The sequence below is a fragment of the Pseudonaja textilis genome, chromosome 5 (assembly GCF_049901715.1).
Source record: "Pseudonaja textilis isolate UNSWEBS1 chromosome 5, rPseTex1.2, whole genome shotgun sequence".
Lineage (NCBI taxonomy): Eukaryota > Metazoa > Chordata > Lepidosauria > Squamata > Elapidae > Pseudonaja > Pseudonaja textilis.
In genome coordinates this window covers 46668248-46682813 of record NC_141994.1, presented here as the reverse complement: position 1 = coordinate 46682813, position 14566 = coordinate 46668248, and the positions used below count along the sequence as shown (strand labels likewise).

At 39.2% G+C, this 14566-nt stretch overlaps 1 protein-coding gene across 8 annotated transcripts in view; it reads left to right on the top strand.

The window, feature by feature from the left end:
- Positions 1-14566, top strand: part of TNRC6B (trinucleotide repeat containing adaptor 6B) — a 107690-nt gene that overhangs the window by 68765 nt on the left and 24359 nt on the right. For all 8 annotated transcript variants that reach the window (XM_087934776.1, XM_087934774.1, XM_087934775.1 and 5 more), the window contains 5 exons: positions 473-628; positions 6169-6347; positions 8233-8307; positions 13145-13190; positions 13839-13987. In XM_087934776.1, coding sequence (XP_087790902.1) covers positions 473-628; positions 6169-6347; positions 8233-8307; positions 13145-13190; positions 13839-13987 — 605 coding nt within the window. The remainder of the gene's footprint in view (positions 1-472; positions 629-6168; positions 6348-8232; positions 8308-13144; positions 13191-13838; positions 13988-14566) is intronic.

Genomic DNA, 14566 nt, shown 5'->3' with positions numbered 1-14566 from the left:
TTTAAAATAGATATTAAAACTGATCTATGATAAAGTAGAATCAGCTGTGTAGAAAGAGAAAGCTTTACAGGTAATCCTCAACTTATGACCACAACTGAGCCCCAAATTTCCATTTCTAAGCAAGATAGTTAGGTGAGTTTGCCCCATTTTATGAGCTTTCTTGCCACAATTGTTAAGTGAATAACTGCAGTTTCTAAGTTAGTAACACAATTGTCAAGTGAATTTGCTTCCTCAGTGAATTTGCTTGACAGAACGTCGCAAAAGGGGATCACATGGCTCCAAATGCTGCAATGGTCATAAGTTTGAAAGCAGTCATAGGTCACTTTTTTAGTGCTGTTTTAACTTCGAACAGTCACTAAATGAATGGTTGTAAGTCAAGGCCTACCTATATTTTGAGATTATGTTGTTTTGGTTATTAGAAAAACACTTTAGTGAATAAATAGCCTAGACTGAAAATTATTTCTGTATTTAGTCTGGAACAAAAGCACACCACCTGCACCAGATAATGGTACCGCTGCTTGGGGTGAACCAAATGAAGCCAGTCCTGGTTGGGGTGAAGTAGAGGAAGCAGGGACTTCTACCACGTGGGGAAATGGATCCTCCAGTGCACCAAATGCCATAAAACCTAGTAAGTACTTCTTGTTTCCTCTTTTAAAACATCAACAATGTATATTTTGAATTTTTTTTTTATTAAAACTAATTGTTGAAAACTCTAAAAGAATATAGTTCATAGAAAAAAATATAGTTTTATAAACAGAAACAGAATTGTTTTCAGCAGGAATCTACAAGGGAATACTTGGTAAGTCAATCTCTCACTACCACTCCAAATCCAGAATTACACCTCAGGAGAATTTCTACAAAACAATATTTCAGTTTCCTAACTCTGAGCTAAAAGCATTCAATTACTACACATCACTGAGAGATCAAATAGGACCAGGAGTGATACCCACTTTTATCCATGTCTTGGCATCTACCAGGGTATCATTGCCATTGTAGCATTAATCCCAGGCAAGAACTCTGAAAAGGATCCAGACAAATCATCTTTCTCTAGGGTCCTCTGAAGTTAAATCCACATTCACCTTCTTTGGTTGTCTAAAGAAGCCAAATTAAGGGAAGGCTCTTCAATAAGGATAAACTAATGCTTCTTTAAAGGCGGTATCTGGTTGAAGAAATATTAATCAGTTCCTGAAACCAGGAATTCACCACTATTGCTTCCCATAGACCACCCAAAAGAACTAAAAGGTGCATGGATCTAAACTATCTTGAGTAACTAGTGCTAGAGAGCACTTTATCCATTCTATTAGATTCAACAAGCCAAATGAGTTCTAGATCAGCGGTCACCAACCGGTGGACCACAGCCACCTGGTGGGCCACGAGAAAATTTTGGTGGTCCACAGAGAAATGGCACCCCCAGAGCACACACCCCTAAAGCAATTAATCCAGGCTCCACAGGAACACAAGGCTGCACTGCCCACGTGGCCTGCCCTCCCCACCCACTCACTCCTTACCTGGCAAACTTGCCTGCTAAGTTGCTGTTTTTCCTTTTTCTGGCCATCAGCTGTTCTGCTGTGCCAGGAGATTTAGATTAGCTAGAAAGCAGGAAATCGTTGGATTTCTTGCTTTCTAGCTAATCTTTAGATCTTCGGCTCTGCTTTTAAGCAGAGTTGAACCTGCCTTAGGACTGAAGCACTGCAAACTCAGCTAGCCGATGGCAGAAACACAGATCTCTAAGTGGATCTGTGATTCTGTGAGCAACTCAATCTGCCTGCCTGCCTTGCCTGATTTTGCTCTTTTTTTATAAAAAAAATTCAATATTTACATACATGGTGTGTTGTGAGTTAACCTTGTGAATTTGCTTGCTAGCAAATTTTATGGGTTTGCTTGCAAGCAAATTTTATGTGGCAGGCTCAGGTAGCCGATCTCACAGATCTCTGAATGAATCTGGTTCTGTGAGCAATTCAATCTGCCTGCCTGCTTTGCCTGATTTTGGGTAAAAGTTGCTCATTTTTTATTTAAAAAAAATCAATATTTATATAAATATAATATTTACATACAAGCTATGCCCAGCCAGTCACATGACCACCAAGCCACACCCACAAATTAGGCAACACCCATAGAACCTGTTGTTAAGAAATTTGAATCCCACCCCTGCCTTTGTGTGTGTGTGTGTGTGTGTGTGTGTGTGAGAAAGGGAGGGAGGAAAGTTCGATCAGATATCTCTCTCTCCTTCTCTCTCTCTCTCCCGCCACCGTCAGTCAAAATTCATATTAGTGGTCTGGGATTTAAAATTATGAGTTTGGTGGTCCCTGAGGTCCAAAAGGTTGGCGACCCCTGTTGTAGATGTCAGTACAAGTGCTGTCTCATCACTTTCCCTGCATAGAAGAAACCAATACTTTGCTCAAATTGAGTAATTGTTAGTAAAATATTATCCAGAAGTGTCATAGCATCCTGGTGTTAATTGTTCTTATTCACCTTAGGTGATCTTAAACGGGGCTGCAGGACAATAGTGCTGATACAGTAGGGATGACAAATATGGGTGTTTAACAACAGCAGCAGCTTGTGTGCTGTGCAGTAGCAAACACCATGCTTGATCAAGTTTACTTTTCATCTTCCTCTACCAGTGTTCTGAACCTTGTCCAAATTGGGTTTTCTCTAGATACATGGACTTCAACTTTCAGAATTGTCAGCAGCAGCTGTCTTGACTTAGAAGTTCTGGGGGTTGAAATCCATACATTTGAGAGTATGCAAGTTGCAAAAGGCTGGTCAATAAACCCTTTGTCTTGGATCCGTATATATTAATATGAAGTGCTGTATTGTTCTAATCCATACCCTTTTCCAATAAGACAAACAACAACCAAAAGGAACAGAAACCTTTTAATGAGTCTTAGGAATCCCCGGTTAAAAGACTGCTGCAAACTAATTAACTTTGATAAACACTAACCTTGTGAGAAACTGCCAAGAATCACAGATAAGAAATATTTCACGACACAAGAGTCTTCAAATACCAACTTAAGATATTGTATGAGGCTGAGTTTCGAAACGTCTTTGCTTCCTGCAAAGAATGTTTGCTTCACAGCTGGCTTTTATCTTCTTGAAGGAGGGGGCCATTACTTGCAGCCTTACTCCCGAGTCACCCGTGCTGTTGCAGCTGTTATCTCACTTTTTCCAGCTGGGAGATGGGGGGAATAAATAAGAAATGTATGGATTCACGGTGTGAGAAGAGGTCCTTGGATTACTAGTTTTGCTGGATCCAAAGAAGTGCTTGGGGACATTTTTTGAGCCTTTTCCTGGATAAATTGAAAGAATAAACTTGTACAAGACCAGGTCTTTGGGGGGGAGCAGGATGATTTGTTGTTGAATTTTGGCAGCATAATCCCAGAAGAGAACCTCTAAAGAATGCATAAAAATGTGGCTTCTTGGGGGACTCCAAAATGTGCTGTTTTGCATTTCAAATGAATGAAAACAATTCTTACTTATTTCCATGGTACTCTTTCTACCAAGATATAGACTGGGACTGATTTTAATCTCAAAAACAACTCATTGCCATGGTTTCTCTGTTACCAAACAAATCTGTGGCAAATATTTTAAAAATTGTTACTTCTCTTTTTTTTAATTTGCTATTTTTAAGTATATTAAATAATTAATCCTTTATTATCAGTATTATTCTAATGTGTATTGTTATTTTGTATTAATATTTGTATCTTTTTTATCATATCTACAAAAAAATACCACAGTAAACTGTTTGAGGAGTTCTTAAAACAGAAATTTAGGAGGCCGAAGGGCGGGTGTCAAGCCCAGAAAAGCTTGAGCTCTTGCCTGCACAAACAGGCTGGTTATTAGGAGCCTGTCTTTCTCTGTGCTCTTTTGGTCTAGGCCTCCGACAACTCCCCCCTTTGGCCTCCACACAAGAGGACTCCCTGAGGCTAAGCTCCAGGTTACTCCTGCCGCTTCCAAGCAGAGAAGGGTCCCTTCCTCCAGGCCTCAAAGTCTCTCCCCAGAGTGTGCGTGTGCTGGTCTCTCTCCATGGGGCAAGGGCATCTCCCAAGGAGGTACCCACCCACCAGCAGGGAGCCCAGGCTGGAGGAAGGGCTCCGAGTGCCTGGCTGTAGCGCTATGCCCCACCCTTAGCAGAGCAGAGCTCCGAGAGGGACGAGAAAACTGATGACAACGACGTGGCCCCATTCCATGTCTCTGAATTGGATGGCGAGCGCAGACTTACCCACTCTGCCCCCTCCCACCACCACCAACTGGTACTTTTCCTGCTCTGGGCCATCCCTACAGCCCGTGGCCATCAAGGAAGAACCCAAGCCAGGCAAGCTGGAAGGTGCAGGAGCACCACACAAATGCAAGTAGCGCAGTGCTCCTGCATCTTCCAGCCATCTCCACCGCTTCAGCCCGCTTGTGCCACCAGCTGCCTCTTGCTGCAACAGCCCCATTACCTCGTCGTAGCCAGCGAGGGCTGCGCTGCTTTTTTTAGGTTTGCACTTGGCCGAAGGGTGGGAGCCAGCGGATGGGTGGTCCATGTGGGCGGTGCAGGCTTGTATTCCCACACAGCCTGGATTAATTGCTTTGGGGGGATGTTCTGGGGGTGACATTTCTCTGCGGACCACCAAAATTTCCTCATGGACCATCCACAGAGAAATGTCACCCCCAGAGCAACCCCCCAAAGCAATTAATCCAGGCTGTGTGGGAACACAAGGCTGCACCGCCCACATGGCCCATGGGAACCCTACCCGCCAACTCACCCTTTACCTGGCAAACTTGCTAATCAAATGTGAGACTTGTTAAGTGTGCATGAAGTGTTGCAGGGTGGGAAAGCCCAAAGGGGGGGGGGGGGCTGGTGATGGAACAGGCCATCTACTTAAGACCACCCAAGGCCTCCCCAACCCACTGAAATACCTCATACTCTCCACAATTGCTTCCCCCACCCACCCAACCTGCCGTGCCAGGTCACCTACCTTGTGAAGATCTAGCAAACAGTCTCCGTCTCAGCTGCGTGCGCTCCTCTGCAGTTCCGTTCAGGCCTCCATGGGCCTCCCCCAGCCGGTCAAAATGGCCTTCTGATGCTCCATTCGGGCCTTCTCTGGCCTGTTGTAGGCTGAAATGGAGCTTCTGAGATGCAGATCCAATGCTCTGGGCCTCCCGGGGCCTATTACAGACTGAAATGGAGCTTCCAAGGGCCATTTTGAGACCCGATTAGAACTGCAGAGGAGCGCCGGCTGAGAGGCTGGAGAGGAGACTGCTTGCTAAATCTTCACAAGGTAAGTGACCCAGTCTGTCAGGTTGTGGGGGGGAGCAATTGTGGAGAGCATGAGGCCTGAGGGGAGAATCTGCCCCTCGGAAGCTCCATTTTGTCCAGCAACATTCATGACAAATTTTGCAGAGCCTCTGCAGTTTTTCGTAAGGGTGAACAACTGCAGTGGTGCTGCAAGATTCATATTTTCAGGACTTGTTCACAAACACTAGAGGTCATTTATTGTGTAACTTTGAATGTTCATTAAGGGAATGCTCGTAACCTGGGGATTACTTGTAGTTCACTGCTAGAACTATATTCAGTGTAATATCTGAACACAGATATATTCTTTGGTTTATGAGTTACCAATCTCTGAAAAAAAATTAGGACCGAAAGGAGCCCTAATGACTTGTCATTTTAGCAGCATAAAGAACTTCATTTGTTCATGCATGCTAATTTAGCATGTCCGTGTCCCACCTATGAAACAATCTAATAAAAATTTCCTTATTTGGGGCCAAGAACAGTAGCACTGATTGATTTCCATTTTTCTATTTTTATCTTGGTCATTGATCTGTTAGAACCCATTTTGTAGGACATTTTAAGACTAATTAAATAAATATTTGTTCCATACTAATAATATAAAATGTTAAAATGAGGCCTTTATATAAATCTGATATATACTAGTAATTCTAAAATTATTATATATTAGTAATTCAAAATTAGTCAAGAGATCTGTTTGTTTGGGCCTTTGGATTAAAGAGGAGGGATGTACCACTGCAAAGATAATTTCCAGAAAAAAGTTAAAAAGTTAACCTATCAATTACAGATCCAAGTTAACAAGTTTACTGAAGGTTAAAATGCTTGAATATATAATAGATGTGGGAAATTTAGAGTGGCTGTTGAGTGTTTTTTCTGACATTTATTTTCCATTAAAGATTCCAAATCACCTCAAGATGGCTGGGGCGATAATGATGGGCCAGTATCAGGAACACGGCATGCCAACTGGGAAGAGGAAGAGGAGGGAGGAGTCTGGAACACAGCAGGCTCTCAGGGAAGTAATTCCTCCCATAATTCAACCAGCTGGGGACAAGGAGGAAAGAAACCACAAATTAAGGTAGGACAAGTCTTTTGTGGTGCAGTCTTTCATAGATAAGCAAATATCATTCTCAAACAGCTATTACAACAGAATGTTAACTGTGAAGATTTGTGATAAAAGGTAGTGAGTGGTGTTTTGTAAATGATTTGATAGTTTAATGTACTGAAGGTGCATAATTAACAGTGATTTTGTGGTGACATGAATGGATGGGTAGGATTGAGAAAAAAGTAGGAAACCATTCAGAGACTACATGGAAATAGTGAATGGAGCGTATCTCCTTAAAAAGATGCTGATTTCAAATGTATGGTTTAAACAAGTTTGCATACATATATATACATGTGGCAAAGGACTGAAAAGAATTCAAAAACATGATTGGTTTTATTGTTTATTACTTACTTTATATACTGTAGTTTGTATACAATTAAAACTGCATATCTTTTTTGAGAACTGAAGACATAATAGACACACCATTAAAATACACTACTGTGAAACAGATGGCAAACAAACTGCAGATATTACTTTCCAAATTTTGTCAGGACAGCCTTTTAATAGTTCTGAAGATAATATAGTAAGAAAGGAGTCCTATATAAAAGAGGATTAGGAAATAGATTACTTTCCAATTGAATGAAAGTAAAGAAGATGTAAGAAAAGATACTGAAAATTCTTGAAAGAGAGTGACAAGAATTATGTAATGGATTGCCATAGGAGTACGTGGAGGTATGAAAAAAGATGCTTGGATAGAATTAGGAAATGAAAAGTTAGACATAATGAGAAGTGCATGTGATTGATTGAGTTGATTGAAGAGCCTTCAGCAACAAATAAAATTAAAAACAAAAGTAAGGAAATTATTTGGTGAGAGAATGTTGCAAGAAGTATTCTATAGATTTATCGAGAATAACATTTGAAGAATAGAATAGAAACAAATGCTATAAATGTTTAGTTTCCAAGGGGAAAAAAGGTCACAAATTATCAGTACTGTGAGAATGTTGAAAAATGGTGAGGCTGCATGTATAACTGTTGCAACTGAAAAAAATGTTAAAATACGGACATGTTCTCTTGATAAAGAGACACTGTGACCTGTCTAATGTGTGAGATTTGCTTATAGCATTTCTGCGTGACCTGCTTTTTATGTATGCTGCATGTATGCTTAACAATTGGAAAAGTGCTGCTGTGTTTCCTCCAAACGAAGTGAAAAGGGGCAAGAATGAATCAAGAACAACAGTTCCTGATTGAAATTCTGATGGAAAAGGGTACATGAGGTGCCCGTGAACTAAATTTAGGAAGTACAATGGAGCTTTATGGTGGAGAGGGATGTTCCAACTAGAATTTTATTCTTCAGCAGATAATTGAGAAATAGACTTTTTTTTTATTCAAGAGAAAGTATATGACGAAGCATATAAATAGACTTGAATATGGAATATTTTTCATGAATAGAGATACTGAATGAAGTAAAACCACTAACAGAAGCATCTTAAGAATAAATGGAATGCTTAGCAAAAAGCTCAACATGGAAGATGGAATAAAATAAGGATGTATGACATTTTTTCAGTGTATTTAAGAATAAAGGCATGTGTCTGGGTTGGAAACATAAAAGTATAGGTACTTTTTGCGTACAGATCATTTTTTATTATTCCCCGAGAAGCCAAAAGATTTGCAGTGAATGTTAGATTTGATAAAAGTAACCACAGTTAGTAATTCTGTACTGCATCTAAGAAATGTTTTCCCCTAAATAGACTAGTAAGCAATAAGTATATGAATTTAATACTAAACTTGATTGCTTTTTGTTTAACAGTTGAAATTAGGATCAGCCAATTTCAGTTTTGTGATGAGTATGCATTATAGATTATTTAAATTGAAGATTTTGCAGCAGAGAATGAAATTTAAACTAATTATCTGTTTTCAGTGTTCATTAAAAGGAGGAAGTAGTGACTCATGGATGAATACCTTATCTGATCAGATTTCAAATATGGGATTGTTGGTAAGGAATTCTATGTACTTCTTGTTGCAAAAATTATTTACTAATATTTGATAGGCAAAAATAGCTACCTATTCTAGGCACAATTATTGCGCTTATTTATTTTTTCATAAGCTGCTATTAAGTACAAGACTGATTTATAATTTGCAAAATTTTCTTAGTTGTTTATATAACACCATATGTATATGTTTGTGTATACATTTGTGCATGCACACAATAGATACACAGATATCTTCTACTAATGTATAATACTTCACACAAATATAGTACTTCAATACCTAGGAGGTTTATAATTTAAAAATAGACATTGAAAAGCAGCACTGGAAGGGGAGGTAGAGGTATTAATGAGGGAGACAATGTAGAACTATTTCAGTTACACATAAACTAACTTAATTACAGTAAGACATTATGGCAAATAGGACAACTAACAGAACCAAATGCCAGTTATTTAAAAATACTTAAATTCTGTATTAATTGAATATTGTTCACTAAGCTTTAACTAAATTTAGTATTTATTGTTTTGTAAACAATAGATATTTGGATTCATGTATTGATTGTATATAGATTATAGTTAACCAGAATGCCACATTGTTTTATTCAAATGCTATTTGGTAATACTTTGTTTTGTTTTGAAAGTAATACCTATCCTTTTTATGTGCTACCATAGAGGTACAGGTGAAATGAGTTTCTGTTTTACAAGAATAGGCTGTGAGAAATCTAACAGAACAGACTCTGATGGCAATCTAAGCACTCTTGACCATAGTGCTGTCTTTATTAATGTGGGAATGGTGCTGCTGTTTATGTGCATGTGTAGTTGCTTTCTTGGCAAAGGAGCTATTGTGATCATATGTTGCTCATACATGCTTCTACTTGCTTTCTTCTCTGCATTAGTTTTGGATTGAAAGGAATTCTGCATGCAGTTCCTCATCAGAACTTTTTTGTCCCTGGGCTTTGTGCTTGTCCCCTTACTGCAGAATAGGAAGCAGGCTTCTTATAAGACATCTGGGATTGTCCCACTTGCCAAGACATTCTCTGCCTATCTGTCCCAATTCGTCTGAAGCCCAAATCACTAAATTGAATTAAGGCAGCACATTCAAATAGTATAGAACACAGCAGTAGAAAAATGGAAATTTTGGAAGAATTTTATTTTAGTTGTTTTTTTAAATCAATTTAAATTTTAAAAACATTGTGTTGGCTGGGTATAGTGCCCTAATCTAATATTTTTTCCAATAATGCACCTGAGCCTTGTCAGTTGCCTTCTGGGAAGTAACTCTCTATGATATCTATTTTTTAATATAAAAATGTTATCAAAATTCTGAATGCACATTGGTTTTAAAAAAAAAACCCTGAGTGGCTCTCTTCTGAATAACTGGCTATCAGGAGCCAAACTGGCCTGCCATGTTTATCTGCAGAAAGAACAGGGATAGACCCTATTTTCCAAGTACCTTTCACTTGTCATTGAAGAAAATATTATATTCTGTGAACATAATGATTAGTTTCACCTGTGGAAGGCTTCTAAGCAGTGCAGAACAGTGAAGAAATCTATTTTGATTTCCCATTTCCAGGGCAAGGGAGAGGTAGAGAAGAATGGGCAAATATTGATTGGTTGATTGATTGATTATGTGCTATCAAGTTGATAATAACTTACAAGTAGTTCTTGACTTCTGACCACCATTGGAGCCAGAATTCCCATTGCAAAGCAATGAGATCATAAAGTAAGATATCACATTATCACACTGCTTAGTGACCACAATCCCTGCGCTACCAATTGCCATTGTTAACTGAGAAGCACAGGTCACTAAGTGAAGGAAATCCCAGGTAAAGAGATGCTGCAGAGAATCCTCTAGGAGGCCTGTGCAGGTCACATGTAAATTGGGGATCTGATCCCACGCTCAGGGGTGGGATTCTACTGGTTCGGGCGAACTGGTAGTTCTGGTGAGTACCGCCCACGCCTGCTCTTTCCTGTGCTTTATTTCCTGGGGTTTTTTTTTAGCACAGCTGATTCACACGGCAGAGCTGTTTGCCGTGCCTCAACTGTTTCAGTCACCAGGGCTGTAAGCAGAGGTGGTATTCAGCAGGTTCTGACCAGTTCTGGAGAACTGGTAGTGGAAATTTTGAGTAGTTCAGAGAACCGGCAAATAACACCTCTGATTGAAGATTTTACGGTATCCTTCCCCTGCCACACCCACAGAACCAGTGGTAAAAAAAAATTGAATCCCACCACTGGCTATAAATAATTCAGTTGAAAATTGGTTTTTTTAAAGGTAGAGTACGCGTGTGTGCAAAGTGTGTACTCACCAAACCAGTTGTTGCACTGTTTGAATCACACCACTGGGGTTTCTGCACTGTTGTATGATCACAGGGAGGCCAGAGAAAGAATACTCACTCTGTAATTCAGGGGCTTGTTGGCATGTCACAGCTTTGACGCTGCAAGAAGCCCTGAATTGTAACACAGGACAAAGCTGCAACCCTCCTTGGAATCCTCAGCTGGCCTAGCAGCACAGCGGAGCATACCCCGGCCCAGCCTTTCTGTGATCCACAGGCCCTACTGTGCTCAGTTGACATTCGCTGTTTTCCTCCTGCTGCTGCTGCTGACAAAGCACGCCTGGCCTGACTCTACTGTATGTGAGTTAACTGCTAGCCACTGAGGGCTTTCTTCCGGAGGCCACACGTGCCATTCTCCAAGCGGCTCATGCTGTTCATTCTTCAAAGCATGTGCCCCATTTTCATAATCTTTTGGAAAGTTTCTGGTCTTCCCCAGATCTTGCAAGTGTACTATTTACTATTTATTTATATATTATATATTTACTATTTATATAGGTGTACTATTTGGAAAATGGCAGGTAACCCATTTTCACGATGCTTCAGAATTCAGAAGCTTTCTGAAGATCACAAGAATGGGACATGCTATTTGGAAAATGAATGGCAAGAGGGGCTTGAAGAATGCACTGGGAACAAGGCCAAGCTTGGCCTGCATCTAGCTTACATAGAGTGAAATCAGGTGGTGCATGCCTCGTCAGCAACACCAGGAAAACAGCAAAGGTCAGCTGGAACAGTAGGTCTTATGGATCACAGATGGCAGGGGTAATTGGAGCTTTACACAGTGATGCTGTGATGATAGACTGCAGTATGGGGTTTGAAATGGCATTTCTTAGTGATAGAAGCAGCACTGCAGCTGAGGTAGGAGCCTGGGGGCCGTGATAGCTGGTTCAGTTTCCGTTCCAGTCCCACTGATAAGTTCCACTTTTTAGGTTAATCATAAGGGCAGGGATGCAGGGAAAAAATAGGGGGGTTACGTCATCACTAGGGTCATAAGTTCAGATGAATTGCCAAACACACAAATTTTGATCAAGTGATTCGGGTGTGTTGTAATAGCCATAATTTCAGACATGGGTAATAAGTCCGTTTTTTTAGTGCCGTCAAAATTTCAGTTATTGAACGAATGGTTATAAGTCAAGTACTACCTGTAGGGTGAGCTGTCTTCAGTCTGATGTTTCTAGTCAGCCTCTTCTTTTTCATTCCATATTTCCAAGCATTGTAGACTTGTCCAGAGAGCCAGATCTTCACATTATATATCTCATGATTTGAACCTGTTCGTTGATGCCATGAGTAGGACCTCTGGTTTAATTTGTTTTGTGATCCACTTGTTTATTTTGTTGGTTACTTATTGCATTATCATAAGTCTTCTTCAACACCAGAGTTCAAAAGCATTTTTAAAAAATCCTGCTTCTTTGTTTTATTTCCATAAAATATAACCAGGAATGCCTGCCTAGTTCTCATCTTTTTACATATAGAATATATCTTCTGCATACAGAGTGAATAAATGAACAAGTGGGCAGCCTTGTTTCACTCCTTTGTCTCTACTGTGGCTTCTTGATCTGATACGGGTTTCATATGTTGTTCTAAGTACATTCCATAATCAACATCATCAAAGGCCTTTCCATAATCTCTGAAGTACTTTTTTTTAATTCTTTGGCATTCTCGGTTATCTAGCATATCAGTAGTTGGTCCTCGGTCTTTCTTAAAACCAGTTTGAATATTTGGCATCTCCCTTTTCATATAGAGCTCTAATCTTTATTAGGTTATCACAAGCATTATTTTGCTAGGGTATGACAGCAAAGATTACCTTTCCCTTTTGTTCTCTATTATTTTTCTGACTTTTGTGCCGGGGGTGCCATTTGGAGCATTCTAGACAAAGTATTTGAAGATCTTCCCACTGGCTGATTCATCATTCTGGACCTAATCCTTTGTGGCATAAATCTCAAATGGGAGAATTAGATATTATGTTGCACTGTTAAAAAATATTCCTGCTCCTAAGGCTTTCTTACTCAAAATTAAGGTGTAGGTAGCCTATTGATTTTAATTTGAACTCAAATAATAAAACTACTGCAGCACTATAGCTTTGGGTCTTTTAAAAGTTACAAGAACATTTCGTCCCAAATTGCCAAAGAAAGCCAGTACTTGCCAGTATATATTAAATCTAGATTTATCTTTAAAATACATAACTTTCTAACCAATAGAATACCTTAACAACAAGGTTTTGTTTCCAAAACATATGAATTAGTTTTTTCAACTTTGTGATTTTTTTAGACATTTCTGGCTATATTTGGACACATTTTCAGTAGTAAAAATAAACCACACTAAGATACATTATTTTTCATAAATGAAGGTACGTGTCCCAGGATAATTTTGCAGGATAAAGTCTGGGTCAATCACTGGGACCAGTTTTGTCTTCTGAGTTTTCGGACTCATGTGGAACCCATCTTCAGGGAACTTCTCTCTAATATTTTTCAAGTGTGCCAAGCTAGAGTTTTCTGAGAACTGTTCTTTTCTTTTTCAGAATCAAACTGAAGATACTTCAGGCAATAAGATGGACTTATCAGTAGGTATGTATCTAATAGCACAAGGATACAGTTTCACCTTATTTACTAATATTTAAAAAAATATAATTGAGCAGTATTGCAAGCTTTATGCCAATATGACTAGCCCTTTTGAATAACTGTGGATCATTAATGTAATTTCCACATAATGATGGTCAAAAAGAAAAAAAGAACTAAAGCTGAAGTGGTAACACCTATAGCTGATGGAATATGAATAGTAATCGATTTGTTGTACTGATTTTTCGGGAAGTAATAATTTGGTTTCATTCTGCTACAAAATAAAATAATTGTTGAAGTTGGCATTATAATATAAAACCTCAGTTATTAGCAATAAATAATATATATTTTGCTTAGCTATAATCAGAGGAAAAAAAATAGTTTATTATCCATGCAAGATCAGGAAAAGGCAGGGCTTCTTTAATGAGCTAGCCAATGCAGAATCCAAAATCATTTCATCTGTATATTTGTCTGTGGAAAAAGGATATTTTTTTATTCATAACAAATTGGTGGACATTTCAATATATTGTTTCATGGTTTTAGGGAAACTTCATGTAAATGTATAATTTTAAAATCATTTAATTCAGTTGCATTTTAACAATTAACAGTAATGCATAATGGTAATTGGTAAGAATACATCATTTTGTACTTCTTCAGGTGGTCTCCAAGATAAGAAGTTTGATGTAGACAAACGAGGCATGAATCTTGGAGACTTTCATGACATAATGAGAAAGAATCGATCTGGTTTTCGTCCTCCTAGCTCCAAAGATATGGGAAACCCAGATAGTGGGCCTTACTTTGAAAAGGTGAGACATATTTTTTTATGATAATTTAAAATAAAAACTGTTTTCTGTTTTAATTTTCACAGGTAAATCATGTTTAAATATAAGAATTATAGGGGAAATAATGTTTATAAGGTGTAAATTGAAGATAGTGTTTGCATTAGTTATTTGGAAAAGGGTTTTTCTCCCATGAGCTGTTCAGAGCATCCAGAGGTGGGAGGTGCTTCAGTCTCTTCTGGAAAGGCTGGGCTTAAAACTCCAGGACACTCCTCCTCCTCCATGGGACACCTCCTCAGTGTCCCCCAGTTTTAGCTCAGCCTTCGTGGTAAGAGGTTGTGCACTCCCTGACTGGAACGGTTTTCTGATTCAGGTTTGCTCTTGGGTTATTTCGGCTTTTAAAATTCTTCCCCATTTAATTTGGCTTTTCAGGCTTGTCCCTCTATTAGGTTACCTCAATTAGTTTAAAAAAAAAAAGTTTCTTCATAAATAGCGGAGCCTGCCACTCCACAGGCAGCTTGAGGCTACCGCCTCAGGCAATTAACTTATCTAACTTTCCGATCGCCTTCTCTGCGATCGGAGCGGAGCGCTTGCAGCCGCGGCTAA